This window comes from Scomber scombrus, chromosome 19 (genome assembly GCF_963691925.1).
Source record: "Scomber scombrus chromosome 19, fScoSco1.1, whole genome shotgun sequence".
NCBI classification, from domain to species: Eukaryota; Metazoa; Chordata; class Actinopteri; order Scombriformes; family Scombridae; genus Scomber; species Scomber scombrus.
The window spans coordinates 24,220,553-24,241,772 of record NC_084988.1 but is presented as its reverse complement, the minus strand read 5'-3'; the positions used below and the strand labels follow the sequence as shown (position 1 = coordinate 24,241,772).

The 21,220-nt window shown below is 39.8% G+C and overlaps 1 protein-coding gene across 1 annotated transcript in view; it reads right to left on the bottom strand.

The window, feature by feature from the left end:
- Positions 1-11,397: 11,397 nt before the first annotated feature.
- The window catches only part of ccdc88c (coiled-coil domain containing 88C), a 51,697-nt gene continuing 41,874 nt past the window's right edge, over positions 11,398-21,220 (bottom strand). Inside the window, exons 27-32 of the mRNA XM_062439829.1 lie at positions 21,058-21,147; positions 19,896-19,991; positions 19,662-19,799; positions 19,185-19,420; positions 13,535-16,240; positions 11,398-13,436 (exon numbers count right to left, since the gene is read on the bottom strand). Coding sequence (XP_062295813.1) covers positions 15,473-16,240; positions 19,185-19,420; positions 19,662-19,799; positions 19,896-19,991; positions 21,058-21,147 — 1,328 coding nt within the window. The 3' untranslated portion in view covers positions 11,398-13,436; positions 13,535-15,472. The remainder of the gene's footprint in view (positions 13,437-13,534; positions 16,241-19,184; positions 19,421-19,661; positions 19,800-19,895; positions 19,992-21,057; positions 21,148-21,220) is intronic.

The following is a 21,220-nucleotide window of genomic DNA, read 5'->3' as shown; positions in this document are numbered from 1 at the left end:
CCTGTGTCATATCGATCATGTAACACATTTATTTCAAATGTAACACGTGTTGGGTTATGAGTACTCTGCCGATCTGTGTGGGAGACGAACCATTCTTAATGAAACTGATGTTATTATCATCAAACCTGGCAATCTTGCAACAGTAACACATATAAAGATTCAAGCCACGTAAGTGCATTTCCTCAAAACAATCCCCTTTCCTTTTCTATCTTCTTAAATTGGCATAATCTCAACCATCATCAGGCTATTCATTAGTAGTTAGTGTATCACTGAGAAATGATCAGATCTGAAGCACACAGGCTTAATCAGATTTCCCTCCACTTCATGACAAAAACGATCAACACAGTAATCTGGATTTATTCTTTTTATGGCTTAATGTAAAGGTAAATCGACGGAAATGATGTGTTTTTTTCCTTGCAGCTTAGAGAGATCAGACCTCTGAGATGACATAAAATATTATTTAATCCATGCTACATTATCTCCACACACCCTCTTCACTTGTCTGTTTGATATGTGTGTTTACTCAGTTGTGCTCGGCCATCGCAGCCCAACGACAGCCTCTGAGGCTGGTGAATGTGCCACTCACGATAACATCAATATACTACTCAATTTGCCTCTTTGATACAGTCAAGGATGTACAAAGTCAGAGTATGTTGTTTGAGGCATTTGGTTTCGACTGGAAGAGCAGATTTAATGACATGAGCAACCGGTATGATGTCAAACTGGAATTCAGCATCATCAAGTGTTAATTGGTATTATTGGAAGCTCCTAATTGGGAATTCGATTTCCACTGATGAGATAATGCAATTCATTTTAGACTCAGGACACTGTAAGTTAATGTTTTGTGTCATTAAGTTAAATTTCAATATATTTTCAGGCTATGAAAGTTTCAAATTACTTTTGTTTCCTTTCTGCAACATTTAACAACTCCCATATCGCATATCTTAAAGGCTGTTACACTCTGGAAGGTATTAGCAAGAGCATCCTGTGGGTTAGGGTTATGGTTATGGTTAGGGTTAGGGTTAGCCAGCTGCCAGGCATCTCTATGGGAAACCTGCGGCGAAGTGTGGCCAAAAATAAAAGTTGGGAATAGTCCAACTTTTTGCAGCAAGTGGTGGGAGAAATCCTGCAGTCAATCAATACACAGCGTCCACATGTTGACCTATGTTTCAAATAATTAGTTCCCTTCCGAAACACATTAGACAATGGAAGATAAACTTATTTTGGCTGTTTCATGCTGTACAGTTATAGAAATGCAGAAAAGAGTTTGAAAAAAAGTTTGAAGTGAGATGTTATAGGTGTATTTGGATAAGTTTCCTGCACTAGCTTGACTTTCTGCTTCAAGTTATGAAATAGGCTGTTTATGTCAGGCAGATAGGTGACATTATGATTGCTACCAGGTCTGAAGGATGGGATGCACCCTCAGACCACGGGCGGAGCAGCAATTTTTCCTCCTCAAATACACCAGAGCAACATCAAGAGCGATGTGTCTCTCCATGGCGCAAATGATTTCAAGGACCTAGACTATTTATAAGAAACCCTTTACCGCTGAAAAAAATAGTTTTAGTTTAGCGGGATGACATATTTTTGGCAACCTAGCTCTCAGATATATGAGAGCTAGCATATGTTGGCTACTGTTTCAGGTTAAACTGTTAAGACAGAAATGTTTAAAGGTGTAAAGAGTTAAAATGTTTAAAATACATTATGTGACACTTTGAATGTGTCCTGTTGCAGTAGCAGTTAATTATGTCACTGTACGTGTACTTTGCAGAGGATAGTTACAGTTTCAGTTTACTCTTGACCAAAGCAGCAGACTGGCCTACTAACATCACCATCCCTAGAGCCACACTGCTAGTTTGGTTAAAAAATCAACAAAATCTACAGATTGATTTCATCCTGAATATAAGTTTTGGTATCAGTCTTCAGAAACTGCTAAAACTTCTTCACTGGACCAAAAACAATTGAAAACTGACAGTGTACACAATTGTGGAGCTAAAACTGGATCACAAACATCACAACAACTTACTGGTGTGGACAGCTGTGATATGGGTTGTCCTTGCCAGTAATCAGTATGTGGTGGTCTGTAAAAATCTTCCAAGGTTTAGCACTAATTGCTATGGTGTTTTTGCACTGCATTTCCCAGAGATCACGTGCCCACAAAAGAGCACTGTGATATATTTTCTTTGGGTTTTGAGTTTCTATACATGGTTCTCTTCCCTTTTCTTTCATTCTATTTATTGTGGGAAAAAACCTGAGCTATAAAACACACTTCTTCTTTTATTAAGCCTAATTCGAGATTGAATGAAAGAGATCTTAGCAATGTTTAACATAGAAAGTACCAATCTACACTACATTAGCGAAATCACTTCTCTCTCTTACACAATAGCAGCTTATTAAATTCTACTAAATGGAAAAAACATAAACGCCACTCTAGATTTAATTGGTTTCGATTTGACAAAGAATGGGCACATTTTAACACTATAATGAGGCAAAAAGCAAAGGAAGAATATATTACTTGGCAATGACAAGATAATTGCCAAATACTAGAGTTATTAGTATGAGGCAATCAGGAAAACAATATACATGTGTCTATAATTCCCTTCTTGTCTTGCGTAATTGTAAACTGATGTAGTAAATGATGTATGAAAGCAGTGTCATATCTTGAGGATAACATTTGCTCTCAAGCTCCAATTGACCCTCCAACCTAGCCTGGTTTCAGACTTCTGAATCACCACCACGTGTGATCAGCAAGGTCTTGTAAGTTCATGGAGGAATATTCACCATGTGAACACAATATAAGCTCACATTATAAAAGTATCGAAACTAATTAACATAAGGCCCTTTTCATTGCAGGGGCGAAAGCAGAGCTTGTTTAAAAGGCCTTGTCATTTCAGTTTCAGGTCATATTGTTATTTAGTGGTGCATAGCCCAATGCACGAGTAATCAAATTACCACAAACTGTGCTTGCTTAGCCCAGTTGGCACTCGACCCTCTCTCAAAGTGATGACTTAGAGCTACATCTCAGCAATAAGCTAAAGTAATATATCAAGTATTGCTTCAATATCATCAATAAAGAGGATAAAACTGAACACATTATTTATATGCAACTAGATATGACAATAAAGACATATTTAAGACATAAGACACATAATACTTTGTAAATCGATCATGTGAAAAGCAGCAGTAAACGTGATAGGCTGTACACACAGGTCTCAGTTTCCTTGCTCACACCACCACATCCCAGACAATCTTATCTGTAATGATCTCCTAATGAAGATGAAAGTCTATCCAAGTTATTCTAAATAATATATGAGCTTTACATGAGCCAGCTCTGGATCATAATACTGATACTATCCTGAGTGATGGACAAGTAAAAGAATGCTTGAGCCATTACAACACTAGGTCTAAATCCAAAAACACCTGCTACCACTAAACCCTCACACAGAGTACTATCTGAGGTGTTCCCAGAGGTTTTTAGCTAGATAGCTAACTGCACACTGCCCTCTGAAACCCCCCAACGACCACCATGCCAGGGCCACTGGCACCTTACATTCCTGATGGAGATCCAAGGGGTCCTCAAGGGGGTTTCGTGATTCCTCGAATGAGCTCTGGGGGGCCTTGAAGGGATCCCAAAGGGCCTCTAGCAATGGGCAACAATGGGGCCTGGTGGAGGTCTTAGGGGTTTCAGGGATTCTGGAACCCGATTGATGATGGAACTGGGTCTTTGGGGACTAACTGTGGAGTCATATTCATATTTTTATTCATTTTATTCTTTGTCCCAAAAGGGCACTTAGAAAACAACACAGATCACACAACAGATTACAACACAACAACAAAATTAATTTATTGGAATTAAAAACATGAATGAGTCAAGATCCCTCTTAACAAACCCTGAGACCCTCTCCAGGGCTACTGAACTCCAATGTGGCCATGGGGTCAGGAGTCATCAAAGGGGTCTAAATCAGTACAGGGACTCGTAAAGACCGAATTCCATCATCTTCTAGAGACTCTAAAACCACCTTGAGGACCTGGGCACCTTCACCAGGGACACTGAACCCAATTATAGGCCCCTAAGACCCTTTTGAGAGACCCTGGAAGTCCCTAGTCTCAATGTCTAGCACTACTGCCTTAGCTGAAATCTGTATTTAAAGCCACTGACATAACAAACCAGGGTTGATTTTTTCTGCCTTTCTGCTCATGTCTACAGAGCACTGAGATGGCCTTTTCATGGATGAATGAGGTTAGTGTACACAAAGGGCTACTGCACTCGCTCCAACTGGTGCCCTGTGTCTGGGCCGGGGCCCAAGGGTAGGCTGTAAGAAGACTAAAATTGGTGCCTGAATTATCTAGCAATACCATGAATCAAAAGTAATTAAACTGTGATCAACAGGTATTTGTATGGTTGGAGGTGAGGTTTTTATAATCTAACTATAGTTTGATTTCTTATTATGTTGTCAGGTCTTGCTTTCAGTGTATTCTCTCTGTGCTGTGATTGTAAATGCACTAATGCGGCTCAGTGTACCGAGGTCCTTGGGCAACACTGCCATTCCATTCATCTTAATACATTGTACTTGAACTGAGTCAGTCAGTGTTAGTCTAATAATGCTGTCTATAAGTGATGGATGAGAAGCTCAAAACAAGCTAGATTAAAAGAGCTGCTGGGATGATTCTGTTTTTGTAGGCAGGGAGTCAACGTTTAGTTATGGGAGAATTAAGTTGATCCTCTTTTATACAGGAAGCAGAAATATATTATTGACAAAAGCCCAATTTTGCATTGTTTCTAACCTTCTTAAGTTCTTGTAACATAAGGTAGACTGAACAAAAACCTGCAGGCAAGTAAACAGTCTCCTGGAAAGACTGAAAGTAATGTTAAAATACAGTGACCCACCAGCTGGTCAGTCATAACAAATTCATGTTGTGCAAGAAAACCTTTTTCAAACCCACAGAACTTTGTTTTAAATCTTAATGGAGCTTCCAAAGTTTCCAGAGATGCCAAATGGGGGGGAATTATGAAATGATGCTGAAGAAATCTGGAATATTTCCCTGATGTGATGGTGAGCCATAAAGACTTTTGGGTTTGCACTTCACTCAAGTTCCACTTACTAGCTGTTTCTGAAGCTTTCAGCCTGTAGTTGGTAAAAACGTGGCAAATAAAGTAAATGGATTTTTAATTCAGTGTGTAGGTACTCCTTGGATATAGTTTAATTGTTTTTTTGTATCCAGCAACTGTCCCATGGAGGTTTTATGGATGTGGACATGACTACTCTGTTTCATGTGATTGAAAACCCAAGAGAATATGGTCAGACTGGTCAAGAAACAACATTCATGCTCAATCACTGAATCACTGAAGATATACATAACACATACATATACACAACATCTATGGGACACTGTCATATATGGAAAAATGTGATTCAACCAACATTAAAGCCAAACTAACCAATATTTTTATAATCACAATTGATCAAATGACTATGCATAATCAGCTCATTGTGTTACAGTCCTGGTGAGGTTCACTCTGAGGCCTGTCATTGAACTAGTCTCCAACAGTACTGTACCAGCAGGCAACTGTTGTTAGTGAAAACTCTACCTGCCAAACACCAAACAGCAGACAGATCAAATTAGCTACAAGGCGTGTGTTTTACAGGAAAACAGTCAGATAGTTACTCCAGGAGTTTACGGAAACCAAAACAAAAGCATAAAGGAGAGAGACCGTTATATTTATATTCACCAGGTGGACAGAGGCACGACTCCAATAAATGTTAATGTTGCTCAATGTCTACCAGGTATGTGAATATGTTTGCTAATATGTTAGTCATGTAGTACATTGCACCTGCCAATTAAAAAAAAAAGTCTGTGTGTCAAAGAGTTGAGATCCAACATTTAAAACAGATCATATCTTCAGATCAGAACTCAGGTCTGTCTACCTAAATGAATTAGCACTCTGAGCACTGCAAGCTAAATTCAATTCACCTCCACTCTATTGAAATCATAGCAGAAATCTCTGCAGTAGAGATCCCAGAATCACAACCAATAACATTCACTGCATGACTGGGCAACACGTGGGAATATATGATTGTTTTGTCCATGGAATGAAGTGACCCTTTAAGATCCAGTCATCCATTTATTTAATCAGTCACTAACTTACTGTTTCCGTCTTCCGAGAGTCCAGCCAAACATAAACTAAGAAGCATATCTGTGTTTTTTCCTCAGATCAGTTATGCCAGTCATCGTGTGAGTGAATGAGTGAGTGAAGCAGACAGAGCTGCTGTGGTTAACCAGCAGTCATCACCAGCTTGCAGCCAGGACATGCACTGCTGCCCACTCTTCCTCGTTATTACAGCAGCATGGTGAATACTACCCAAATGATCACAAAGAGGAGTATCTGTAAGGATACATTGTAAAGCTTTTGTATTCTTATGTCCAATAGCAAAACTATAATATTCCTATAATATCACCATAGGAACGTGAGCTCAATAGAAGTTCATAGTGAAGTTTAGTATATTTGTACAGCAGGTAGGCGACAAACACAGCACAACAGGTGAAGATGAGGTTCCTGACATGAACAACCACTCCCACTCTTCTTCTTCATCAGTCAATGTTTCTACACATTGTAACTCTCTATGAATATTACATGAAGCTATACACTCCATATACATGCTGCAGCCTCTTTCTCCCTAAGCTTCTCAAACATTATCATTCATGAAGTCCAGTCACTGATGGACACTATAATAATGTAATAGACTCTCTCTCCGACCGCAGCCTGCCAACTGACAAGACTTAATAGTTCCGATACATTATTAATACTTCTGTATTAAATAGACTGTACAGGCGCTGGCATGTCCTAATCTCTCACTGCCTCTCACTTTATGAAATACTACTAAAATAATGTCCCACCGCCTCCATTATAATCCCCATTCAACCGGAATCACTTCAACTGTGCGTAAAATCAATGAGTGTCTCAGATACTAATAACTAAACTCTGTAATGAATTATAAATACAGCAGGTCTCTCTGCTGTGATCATCTCAAGTTTAACCAACACTTGTTTTATATTTGAATGAGACATAGTAGAGGATCTCTTACCGCTGTGTTCCCTCCTCTCTGAAGGTCTGCATCACACTGACTGTCTGCTCTCTCCACGCGGACCGTCTCTGTTCCTGACGCGCGCACTCACACGCGCGCACACACTCCGACTGTGTGAAAATGATCGTGTCTAGTATGTGTAGACTATATATATACACACACACCTATATACTGCTTATGCGTTCTGTCGTCTAGTGAAATTTGAAATAGATGTGTATTGAGAAACAGCGCGTCATTGACATTTAATCGTGTCTGTTCAATAACTGATCAAAATCTCACCTCACCTCCAGCTCATGGAAATGTTGATGTTAACATTTTTGTTTTTTAAGGTTCTGGAAACTTTGAGTGCCCCCAAGCAAACACCCACCACCAGAAAACATTTGAATAGACACCATAAATATATTTTTGTTTTAGTTATTTGGATCATTTCCTGTTAAATGTTCATATAGGTCTGTTTACAGCACCAGTCAAAAGTCTGGACACGCCTTCCCCTTCACTTGAATGACAATTAGTGTTCAAACTTTTAAATGATTTTCCACTGACACATAAAACTGCATTCACAGTTTGTTCTTCAGGGTCTTTAAGGTATTGATGGACTAACAGATCAATAAGACATTATACAGGAGACAGAATATAGGTGAGCTCTATCATGGTTGTCCTCAGGCACATCTACTTACTGTAGGAGGAAAAGTACCAGATTCATAAGAAAACAGTTGACATTGGACAACATTAGAAAAGCACAATACATTTGATCAATAGCTTGAGTTATAAAGTGTATCAAAAAAACATCACTATATTTAAACAGCTAAGAGAACCAGAATAAAGCCTTATCAGGACACATTAGAACAGAACACATACTATTATAAGGAAAAACTAAACACCTTCGGCTCTGACTGGGTTCCTAAAGACCACAAGGGATGGATTTTTTCTCATAAGTAGATTCAGAATAAATGATATAAAATAAAAAATATTAGAAAAACATTTATATAGGAAAAACAAACTATAAAAAAAGAAAAGGTTAAGGACAGAGACAGAGGGAAGACACCTAGGTATCTATAGGAACTGAACTCCACACAAACCCAAAGAAAGGGTTTTAAATCAAAGTCAATATTTAAGTCATTAGGGACAAGAGTGTTTAAGGAATGGATCCAATAAGATTCTCTTTTCAACAACAAACTATCAAAGTCTCTCCCTCTTCTAGGAAAGTCACTTTCTCTATGTCCATGTACCACAGAGCACAAACTGTATGAGCAGCCTCAATGAAGTGTGCTGCAACATGGTAGGTCATGTTTGTATATCTCATAGAGCTGCAAGGTTCAACTGTTTGCAACTTAAAGGCACGCTTAGCATTAATGACACACTATTTGCCAAATGGACATGAGATAATATATAACACCTTCTCTCAGCAAGGGTTGTAAGGGTAGTAAAGGTGGTAAAGGTAAGAGTAGTAGGGTAGTAAGGCTAGGTCTCAGCAAGTAATGCAATGACTTGAAGGACTCGAGCACATATTACTTGATTGTAAAAAAGTATTTAAGCGCTTGAATGCCTTCCTCATCGGGAACATGTGTGTACAATACTTTTACATAATATGCAGTGTGCAGGGAGGGGGTCCAGGACTCCACCACTGAAATCATATGACCTGTGTCTTTAACAAAAGAAGGAAGCCATTCAGCCAGAGGTCTGATAAAATAATTAACAAAAGTGGAAATAGCAGGGGCGAGAGAGTCAATGCCTGACTCTTTGGGAGAGTGTAAAAAAACAGGAATTATACAGTGCTGTGGTTCCAAAAAAACCTGCTAGAACCCCTGAGATACTGACTTTGACATAAAATAGACCGTTCCCTGTCTCCTTTATGCATCAAATGTTATTCTGATAGAGGGATATATTTCCTTTGCTTCTGGGAAAACTCATTTCCAGATTCCGGACATTTATTTCTCAGATGATTATTAGGATATTAAAAGAAAAATTAAAAAGGACCCTGGTGTTTTTTTTCTCCTTGGTCTGCCTTTTAGGAAATTACATCTACCAGCATCATACACTTCTTGAAAAGCTCCTTTTAATTGCTTTTAAGTGCATCTTGCTTAAATGGATCAAACCTCCCCACCAAGTGTGACCCTGTGGCATTTTTTTTAACACCTTCACCCATGAAAGGTTACAGGCTGTTTTAAGGGGAAAATATGAGTCATGAGCACTGGAGCACTCTGCTATATTTCCCTATTAAGGGGAATATTTCATTCACCACAAATTACTTATATTACTACCCTGACAACCCTTACAACCTTTACTACCTTTGCTTAAATAAGACGTTATATATATGGCAAATAGTATGAGGTTAAAGCTAAGTGTGCCTTTAAGGTGTGTATAGTTGAACCTTGCAGCTCCATAAGATATACAATCATGACCTATTCTGTTGCAGTTTTTTTCCCTATTTTTTTTTTCTTTATTGATCCCCCTAGGAAGTATCTCCAAATACTATATACAATAAACAATAAATGTAAAATACATTAGTGGGAGTGGGAGGTACTGGGAGCTGTGGTGTTGTACAGTCTGATGGCTGATGGAATTAAAAAGCCCCAAAACACTTTGAGCTCTCTTTGAGCGACAAATTTCACATTTATAGTCAGTTATTATAAAAATGTTAATATATAATATGGGTTAGTGCAGCTTTACATCAGTCACATCTAAAACTAGTTGAATCAGACTATAAATACCCAAAGTGTCAGTGTTAAACTATTACTAAGATATGTTCTCAGTGTCTTCAGTAGTTGCAGGTTATACTCCATCCCATTTATATCATTGGTGGTAGACTAAATATGAAAAGTCAGTATGACCACAGAGAGTATGTATATAAAGTTCACTCTATAAAGTTCACTGTAATTTGATCTTTAGTAGGAAGTGTGAGTTTCCTGAAGCAACAACTTTTCCCACCAGTGACACATAATGAGACACAAAGAGTAGGTGCTTTCTTCCCCTTTCTCTGTGACATCTCTTTCTTTTCTCACTCCCACACACACACACACACACCCACATTGTTCGAGGTCATTTTCTAGGACGTTACTTAGAATTGCATTAATTTCCTGGAGTCTTGCGCTAACCATAACCATAACCACCACTGACCCCAAAAATCTGCCACCCATACACACACAGTTCTCCATCCTTCCCCTTTGTTGTGTGCATTCATGCCTCTAATGTCGTTGTCCTGTGGTTGAACTTGCCACCATGCTGTGTGTACGTGAACATTTCAATTGAGTTTACATTTCCATTTGAATAAAGGAAAATGTGCATATGTACATCACTGGATCATCTTGTGTCACAGTGCTCATGCTGCCTTCAGCCATACAGGATGGAGATTAAAGTGTGGGAACAATAGAAGTGAGGAGGAGCGATCATTAAATACCACTGAACGTTTAGTTTACGTGGTTCTTGTTGTTAGGAAAGGTGATTTTGCAGAACTAAAACTTCTTAGGTAATATTAGGGTCATATTTTGGTCAGGGTGCAGTTGAAGTTTTTGTCACACCCACACCCACACAAGCACACGCACACACACAGATTTAGTCTCTCCGTTCACAGTATATAAAAGTAATGCATTTAACTTCCACAATAAAGTACGATCAGGCTGCATATTACAGGATCCACTCAGTATTACTGTAAAGCCCAATCAATATGGAATATGAGGCTAATACCAATATCATATAACAATCCAACATCATCCAGCATTAACACACATTATGCTGTAAAGCTATTTCTGAGCTGAAAAATAAACTCTAGAGCTCTAACTGATGATTATTCTCATCATTGTTTAATCTGGTGATTATTTACTTGATTCATGTTTAAATCAAATGTTAAACATTTAAAATGCCCATCACATGTTCCCAGAGTTTATAGTAACATTCTAATTCATTTTTACAGTTGATAGTCTCAAATTCAAAAATATTTAATTTGCCATCACAGAAGACTAAAACACTCACAATATTTCACATTAAAATGCCGGAAAGTGATTTTTTTGTTGTTGTTTTGCTTAGAAAATCATTAAAATACCTGCTGATTCAGGGATTTTGTTAATTTGAGGGGATCAAATTTAAAAATCCTGATTTCATTTATCTGAAGATGATGTATTGTATTGGCTCTTTATGATGGAGATTTTCGGTTTAGCAAGACTTATAGGAGAGACGGACACTTACATAAACAAATCAATCAATGCTTTTCCTGCTGTCTTATGTTGAAATATCTGCTAATGTATCATCAGGCTGCTTTTAAACCTCACAACTCTATGATGAACCCATTAACTGACACAAAGACACCAGCAGCAGCTCAAATTTAAACATTTTTATTACCAAAAAAAAAAAAAAGCTTTTGGGTGTAATAACATCAGCCTCAATTTCTATTGAATCAATCTAGTAGCCTTTAAACAGTAGTCACACCACAGCATAGCAGTCAATAACTGTTAAAGTGAATGTTTCCAGTTAAAGCAGGAAACTTCACTGACGTCCTTCTGCTTTCACTTCTGTCGCTGCAGCTGTTTGACGTTTTTTTATGAATGCTGCTATTCAGTGAAGGTTGCAGTGTGCTGACGGGGGCAGACGCACACACACACACACACACACACACACAGGTAGACGCAAACAGTACACACACGCTTTCAGAAAGACAATAACTAATAATGCAACACACACACACACACATACACATACAAAGAAGCCATTTTTTAATAAAAGAAAAATAGCTTCTGGGAATTCAATTTTTTTTTGTCTGACATCAGCAAACTAAAACACACACACACACACATACAGGGAAATGTCTTGAAGCATTACAAAAACTAATATTAGACAGATGCCTTAAGTGCAGACATAAACAAAGGCAACAAACAAACACATAAACAGGTAAACAGCAGCACTACTGACAGCATCAACCTCCAGTGTTTCACATCCCGTCGCTCCATCGTCTCACTGCAGCGTTTTAAAGTATCAAAAAAAAAAAAGTACAAATATCAGCGTTTTACAGTCAATCACAGGTTTTTTTTTAACCAGTTTACAGGAATTCATCTGGTTTAGATTTGTTGTTGTTGTTTTTTTTTTTGGTATCAACATATATTTTCATGGTATAATTCCAGTTTAAAGTCTCCCACGTCTTCTAAAGTTTTACCAGTTTATAAAAATCTAACGTCATGTACAAATGTTACAGTTAAAAAATAATTTAGCTCCTTGCATATCAGCATGTGCTTTTATTTTGTTAAACTTTTTTTTAAAAAAGGTGAGCAGAAAGGTTAGTAACGGATTCCAAATCTTCATTTTCACCTCTCCAGTGTTCGCTCTTCATCCTCGGTGATCTAGTGCTTTTTAAGAATGTTTGCTGTCAGTGGTTTGTGATGCTGAGAGAGGAGAGAGGGGTAAGGGGGGTAAAGGGGGGGGGGGTTTCTATATACAAACAGCAGTAAAGACAAAAGGTCAGGTGGATTGGTGAACAAGGTCCGTCATCTGTCTGTCTGAGGGACACTTTCTCTCTTACACTTCCTCTTCCAAGTATGTGTAAATACACCAAGTATTTGTAAATGCTGTCAACTGAGAACAGTGACGGCAGAACCATCCAAGTGTGTCTGCTGTAGACTCAGACACACACACACCAGTGAATAGTGTGTGTGTGTGTGTGTGTGTGTGATCATGTTGTTTGTGGATGAGCATCTTCCCCTCATGCTTTAAAGATTTTACACAGGAAATGTATATCCTGTCAGATTATGTGTGATTACTTTTCACACACATGCCTTCACTGACGTCACTTCTTTTCTCCCTATCAATCATTACTGTCTTTTAAGTGTTGTGTTTTAGTATAAATACATTAGTGGAAAATCAAAGTGGTGTGTGATGAGTCACTGAAGGTCAGGATGAGCTCGTGGTTATTAAAATCAAAAGATGCAGTGTGTTGAATTTAGTCGCATCTAGTCCTTTGTGTTTCTACAGTAGTCCAGAATGGACAAAAACCAGACACTGACCCTAGAAAGGGACTTTTGCTTTGTATGTGTGTGTGTGTGTGTGTGTCTGTGTGTGTGTGTGTGTATCTGTTGGATTTAGATATTACTAAATCCAACACACTGCTCCTTTAAGTAGTTCAATTTCATTTAATGAACATGTGAGGGTTGGTTGATATTTAACTGCTCACAAACAGTGCTCTGACTAATAACTTAACTGTGTTTGATCCAATAAGTCAGATCATGTGAAAAAAATCAGAGACTGAAATCTGAAAATCAACAGCTTACTTTCCAGTGACCCTTTTGGACTCATCTGATGAAAATAAGCCAAAATGACATTTTCTTATATTGTCTTCGGTGAATGCAATGCACTTCTATATATATATATCTCAATATTAGGGTTGAAACTATTACTCTCATTCATTCATGTGAGAGGCGGGGTACACCCTGGACAGGTCACCAGTCCATTCACACTCACATTCACACCTACAGGCAATTTTAGTGACCAATTCATCTAAGTTACATGTCTTTGGTGTGTGGGAGAAAGCTGGAATTTGCCTTTAGGCTACCGTAATTATTGCAGTAGCAGTGCAACTGAATTTATATTATAATTATTCGATTCATCATTTGGACTACAAAATGCTAGAAAATATTTTTTTAAATGCAACAATTTCCCAGAAGACATAGTGAGGAATTTGCATTGCAAATTTTTCATTGTCAAATTTGACAGTTGGGATGCTCTTGCAATAGAATTGTGCTTGATTAAATAGCAAAAACCGCCATAGAAGATTTGATCTACATCACCCACCTCCCCCAAGCCATGTGATACTAACTGTGTAACATATATCAGTGTGACATGTTAGTGTGGTGCACCGAAGTTAGAGATAAGCAGTTGATTTTGGATGATTATGTTCCCGCTACATATAATGAGTGTTTATCTACAAACACTTGGTGTATTCACTCATGTGAAAGTATTGCTAAAGCTAACTCACAGCCCTCCTCTCTCTCTCTGCTGTGCAATGCTTACAACTGTCGGGCTAACTTAGCGTGCAGCAGTACAGCCTACCAAAACACAGCGGTTGACCCAGCAGTGTGTGTGTGTGTATATATGTGTGTGTGTGTGTGAATTAAGTCCAGCTCAATGGTTAGGAAAAGCCGCAACCAACCCCCTCAAGGACAATGCCTGTGTGTCTGTATATATCATTAAATATATGTGTGAGTGTGTGTGTGTGTGTGCGCGTGCATGTTCGTGAAACTAGTGTTGGCTCGGGCCGAACAGCGTTTCCAGTAAAGTGTCGAGAGTGTTGCATGCTGGGACAGAATCTAAAGATGGAGGGAGAGAAAGACTGTAATTTAACTGGGAGGAGGCCCCTCTATCTCTGTCCTGTTTATCTATCCATCCTCATGTCACTCCATCCGTCTCTATATCCGTCCCTCCGTCCTGTCGCTCCCTTGTCTCTATCTCTACATCCACTGCTCCCTCACACACCCTCTCCCTCCTCCTCCTCCTCCTCCTCCTCTTCTTCCGCTCTCATCGTTTTTTCCAGTGTTTGTTCTCGATAGCGGAGGGAAGATACATTCAGTCGCTCTAGTGCTTCTGGTCACCTTCTCTTCGGATGGCAGCTCGGTGACATCCAGGTAAACATTAGCAGGGGGCCAGACAGCAGCTTGTGTGTCTGTGTGTATGTGTGTGTGCGTGTCAGTCAGCAGTCAAAGAGTTCCAGCTCATAGACCTAGCCCGTCTCTAGTGTTCTGCTCCACAACTTCCACTCGTCCTCTGTTCCTGTGGCCTTTAAAGTGTTATTCTATTCATCTCCAATCTTATATGTGTTCAAATGAGCACTTTTTCTTTTTTAAGTTACTAGCTTTAAAAAAACAACAGCAGGATCATCAGCTGGTCAGTTTAAAACGACATAATAATAATTAAAAAAACTGCTTTGGTGGCTGCTCGGGGCTGTGTGCTGGATCACAGTAAAAACATGGTTATGATTCCACACAGCAGAGGTCCATACATTCCAGCGTTCTCACCGTGTAATAGTGTTGCAGTGTTCAAGTCTACAGGAATCTTGCAGTGGACTCTCAACAGATCCAGCAGCTAATGAGACTGATGTGAGACTGTTATTGGCAGCAGGTGTGTAGAATCTGGTTGTTCGTGTACAAAAATACAAACGGAGCCTCTTTACGCAGATATGTTTGTGTGGCTTATCCCAGGATTTAGACAGATGTCCAGTTGATGCTGTATTTAAAGCAAAGCTTAACTATAGAGATGTAGAGAGTTACAGTATTTATCCACAGTACAAAGAGTGTAGACTGTGCGGGCTTCTCTCTGAGGGTTTGGATTCAACCTATAAAGCACCAGTAATCGGCCCCAGCTTCAGTATTGAGATGCAGCCACGCCCATAGACTTTGCATTGGCTGCAGTGTTTATACGCAGCCGTACTCATACCACACAGTCTGGGGGTCGTTGTTTGGGTCAGGGGACGACGGCGTGCTTTTAGGGCGTTCCACGGAGCCGCACCTCTCTTTTTCTCCGTCTTTCTTTAAGTGGGAGGAGTCACCCGACCGCCCGTCTCTTATACCCTCCCCGTGCTCAGAGGTGTCTTCTAAGCGGGAGGCGGGCACAGCCCTGACAGGGGTTACCATGGCGACCTCTCCTCGCTGATGGAAGGATGAGGATGAGGTGGGGCCATTACGAGAGGGAGTCCTCGTCCTCTCTCTGTCTCCGTGTCTCTCCGTCTGCAGGTTGAGAGAGGACGAGTGGTGAATTGGAGGGTTCAGGAAACTGCCGTCTGCGTGCTGATTGGTTGGTCCAACCAGACGAGCCGAGAGCGGCCGTTCTCTCCCATTAGCCCCTCCTCCTTGTCGCCGAACCACCACGTCCGATTGGCCGGGGGAACCTTCGCTTCCGCGGAAACTGTCCGGCCCATTGGAGCGGAGCAAATCGACGGAGGCCAGGCTGAACGCCCTGCTCAGCGATTGGCTGTTTCTCTGAGCGACGGGTTGGCCTGAGGCTGGGGATTGGCCAACAGGCTGCCGTGGCGACGGCTTCACGCTCTGACCTGGCCTCTGGTTGGATGGTTGTACGGTGGGCGTGACATAGCTGGTGGGCGTGACCTGGTCTCTGGTGGATGCTGAGGGGGCGGGACTTCTGAAATAGTCAGTCATCAGGTCCTCTCTGCTTTCTGTGGACACCTGACCAACAAAAACACAAACAACCAATCACACTTCAGTTAAAGCAGATTTTACAAGGTAAAGTAAAATAGAAAACTCCTCTTCCTTTAGTGGCATGTGCCAGTTATACAGCATGTCACTCATGATCCACTGCTCTCTATAGTGTACACTTCTTTACTGGCATGTGTCACAGCTGACTATTGGTATTAGTACATAAGGAGGGTTAGCTGGAGTTACATATTAACCCAGTATGGTTAACTAACATAGCTTTGGCTTGGACTAAGGACTAAAATAAATAAATAAATGAATATTTGTATCAATCAATCCATCAGACTGAATTCTCGTAGTACTCTTCATACATAATGTTTTTCATACATAGTAAAACAATAAATAAATAAGGACCATCGCTATCATAACTCTCATTAATCTGCATGAGGAAACACCAGAGGTAGGAGAATGGAGTGTTTGAATATCAGTACATTGATCTAACAGTGGTTGTGTGATGTAGATGTCTAACAGCTCTGAATAATATCACTCTGAGTGATCCAGTCTGAAGGATTCCTCTGCTACATTCATACTTTACTTATAAAAATCTAATTAAATCTTCATCTTCCTGTAATGCATTTGTGAGCAAGTGCAATGAAATCCATGACTTGTGATAAAGTGAATGTGTCTAGACAATATTAAATAGTCTGATATCGATTGGTATTGAAACAAGAACCCTTGATGTGGGGGTGGGAATCTGAGTTTATCACAGCTTTATCTGAATCATCTGAATTTTATGATGTTGTCTTATGAGAATGTTTCAATGCAACAATCCACAGCATCATCAGTGTGAATTATTATGGGTGTTGTAGTTTTTTTTAGGAGATCAGTTCAGACGTAACAGATGGAAACAAAGCGAGGCTCTTCAGTGTCATGGAGTGATTCTCACACTGATTTCACATCTGGCTCCGTCAGTGCGCATGTAGACGTCAGGCTGGTATGAAACAGCTGATTTGTGGGTAAGATTTGGCTTCACAACAGTTGAATTGCAAGTGATAAGAAGTGCTATCATAAAAGTGTTCTATGACTAAAAAGGGAGTTTGTGTCTCTCATTCAGAAACCATTAGTAACATCACTTCATGAGTCACATGTGTTATCTGCTCAGTGGTCATACATGTCATTGGTCATTGACTGATGAATGTGATGGGCTGTGTGTGTGGGCTGAGAGGGAAATCAACTGCGAAGGACAAGAGACGTTAGGTCACAGCTCAGACAAAAAGTCTCCAAAATAAGAGGGATTTATCCTGAGAGCGTTCTCACTGAGGATGAACCGTCCAATCACAAGCTGCGTGACATCATGTGTCAACTCAGTATGAACTCCATTAAACAAAGCATTTAAATACATGTTCAGAGCTTTTACCCGCGGTCATACTGCTTTCATGATAAATATGCTGCTGTAGCTGTGAGCTCAAAGCATATAGAAGACAAACATTTAGAAAGCACACATTTAAAGACTACAATAACTGACAGGAATGAAATTTACCATGTGTAATCATTCATTTTAAATTAAAGCTGCAAGCAGCATTGATCGGGCCGCCCTCACACCCCAACGCTGTTTTATGACGATGCATCGCAATTCGCTGCATTGCCGCACCTGTCATGTATAACATAGGCAAAAGATTTTGATAACTTTTCATCTCCAAGGTGTTAAGATGATACTGAGCAAATCTGAAGTTAGTCGGATTAAATATCTAGGAGGAGTTTGTTAAAGTACAAGGCATGGAAATGGCAAAAAAATGGCGCCAAAATTGATAATGATCAAAATGGATGACTTCCTGTTGGACTTGGGGTATGGCTCTAAGAGACTTTTTTATGCGTCGTTACATGATGCATACACATACCAAATTTCGTTCATCTACGTCAATCTACAGCAATGGGCTCAATTTTCTTCATTTTCTAGGGGGCGACGTTGAGTCATTTTGCCACGCACGAAGAAAACAAATTCCTTCAAATGCATTAGGGCCTGGACACTGCTTGGTGCTCAGGCCTAATGCATGGATCTAGCATTTTGTAGAGTCATTTTTTTTGCTCCACGACTGACTTTCTATTCCATTTTTTAGGTGTTCCCACTCAACCTCACTCTGTGATTAAAATTAAAAACTCTAGTTTTTTCTTTTATTATCCATTTTGAAAATAATTCAATAATCTGTCCTTCAACACTCTGCAGCAGAAACTCAGAGTGAGAAATGTCCTTGCTAGACACATGATGTTTCCTTATGACGCACATATCCATTATTCTTGTACAAAGGTCTTACTAAGTGGTGTTGCTTACTAAAAGCTCCATAATTAGCCCATTAGTTTCACACAGTTTAATCTAATCTATCTATCTAATCAGTAATGGGTAACAGGAATTTTGTAGTTTTTCTGTACATAATGTATTTGTATTAAACGCGTATTTCCGCCGTGAAGCTAAGCGATAAAATATACGTGTCTTACACATAAAAAAAAAAGAAAAAACAGAAAAGGAGTTGAATCCCTTCTGGTTTATTAATGGTGTTTTTCTTTAGTGAGTGACTGCTCCTAAATGTACTCCAGCTGACTCAGCATATACAGAAAATCAATGAGTGGATCACTGTGGGAACGCTGTAACAGTCTCTTGATCTCTCTCACTGCTGAGAGTAAGTGTTTGGTGATAGACGTTATACTCATCATATTAACTGCTCTGAAAGCCCCAACAGAGGAGATGTGTATACCTGAATGTTGGAATATAAGGAAGCCCACATGCGATGGTATTTATTGTATTTATAGTAATATAATGCTTTATTTCCATGTATTTTAAATCTTTACTGGGATAAGATAAAAAGGTCAAGTGTGCATTATGTCTGTCCATGTGATTATTTTATTATAGATTTTTTATATTATTTTATACAATTGTTAGAATTAGAGCCACTATTTCCATATATATAGTTATATTTCTTACCATTGGAGGAGACTTTTTGTTGCTCTCATGTAGAAACTCCTCCAGCGTCACCATCTCACTCCCAGGAGAACCAGGACGAGTTTTATTCCTGACCCCGCCTCCCCCGTGCTGTGGTTGGGCCCTCTGGGGCGCGTGGTCGTACGGGAGGGTGGAACTACGCGACAGGGACTGGTGCGATTGGCCCATGACGTCGTCGCTGGAGAGGCTGGCTGAGCGAACCTGGCGATCTGAAACGTCTGAGAGAGCGAGAGGTGCGAGTGTGATTACTGATTAAAACGATGAAGAGAGCTGTCATCTTTGCACTTCTTAATACATCATATGTCATTAAGTGGTGAGGTCACATGACGTTTTTTCCACTGGTTCTCTGTTTGACTTTATGTGGGTGGTGCTGCTTAAGCTTACTGCCGTTCTTCCTATATTGTTTATTCCAAATTAGCAAAGGGTCATGAACTCCATGTAGTCTGTAGTCACATGTACCTCTGCAGTTGACAGGTGAGTTGGAGCTGGAGGTGTTGTGGCTATAATCGGCCGACCCTGGGCGACCTCCCACGTTGCTGTGCTGACCGAACATGGGGTCGGAGGTGTTGAGGCGAGAGTCTTCATCCAGTAACAGACCTAAAAAATTAAAAAAAGTATGATCATAAATACAGTCAAACACTCTTACTCAGTGCTGTTAATGGTGGTGATAAGTGGGCCTGAGCTGAGCCTCACCTCTGGGCCTGCGGCTGGGAGCTTGTCCCAGTCTGGAGCTGGAATTGTTGGCTGAGTGATGGCTCGGAGTAGAGCTCAGAGCTTTGTGGGCCTGACCTAAGGGTTCACCACAAATGTCAAATTACACAGAAAATTGCAATGTTACACTTCCTTGTGAAAGTTTCCTGTTTCCTGTATACTTGCTCTTACAAAGTGAACATTGCTTAAGCATTGCTTGTTATGAAAAGTGTAAAGAAAAAAAAGGAGCAGCAGCCACTGAAAGCATCAAGCATGCACAGTCACCAAATAAAGTAACAGCTGGAATATGTGCACTGAATGCTGTAGAAAGAAGTTGGAGGTTTCTGGCACTACATCACCTACTTCACAGGTGCATGGAGAAGGGAAAAAAGTCCAAGTCTGATGGTGCAACTTTGCATCTCTGTGAGAATTGTATAGTGTTGTGTTAGCATTGCTTTTTATATTGTTGTGTTTGCCTCTCTTTTTATCTTATTTATTGAGAGAAAGCCTCACAAAAATGTCATTGTACTGCTGGTATAATGACAATAAAGTTAATTCATTCATTCATTAATAGACCAATGTGTTTCAGCTTGTGGCCTTCATCACGGTCATCATAAAACACATTGCAGGCACTATTTAAATAGGGTGTTTAAAAAAAGGATTTTTTTTTTAAAAAGGTAAAAAAAATAGAAAAAAGAACCAATTATGTGCATCCAGATATGTAACAGCACTGTAGATAAAAAAAACAAGTGGAAAACTACATTTTATGTGTTGCAGTGGCATTTTACACAGTGTTCAACTAGTAAAGGAGTACTTGGTAAGGTATAATCTTAAAAATATAACTGTGGTTAGTGATATGAAGTCATTTTGAGGCAGAATAGCTTTCTTTAATTTACATCGTAGCTTTTTAAAATTTGCATCGTAGCTTTTTTATTTACATAGTAGCTTTTTTTAATTTGCATTGTAGCTTTTTTTAATATATTTTTTAAAATTTGCAGTCCTGTGACCTTTCTCGGCCACCGTACAATCCAAGCAGGTGGTGCACAAAAAAAACAACAACTTTACATTCTGCTATATTGTTAGTTTGCATGACGTCATCTTGAAATGTATATGATGAACACCGTGACCCCTTCATTTCATTTACTAATCTTCATGTGTTAATCACCTTGTCTGTGTCCATCTTCTCCATTGACACTCTCGCTGCTGCCTCCTGGAGTACTGCTGCGATAAGCTCCCCGGCCTCTGTCAGGCAAACCTGCGGACCAATCACAGAGTTGTTGAGCCATCTGGCCTCGTCCGTAGGTCATAGTGTAACCATAACACAAACA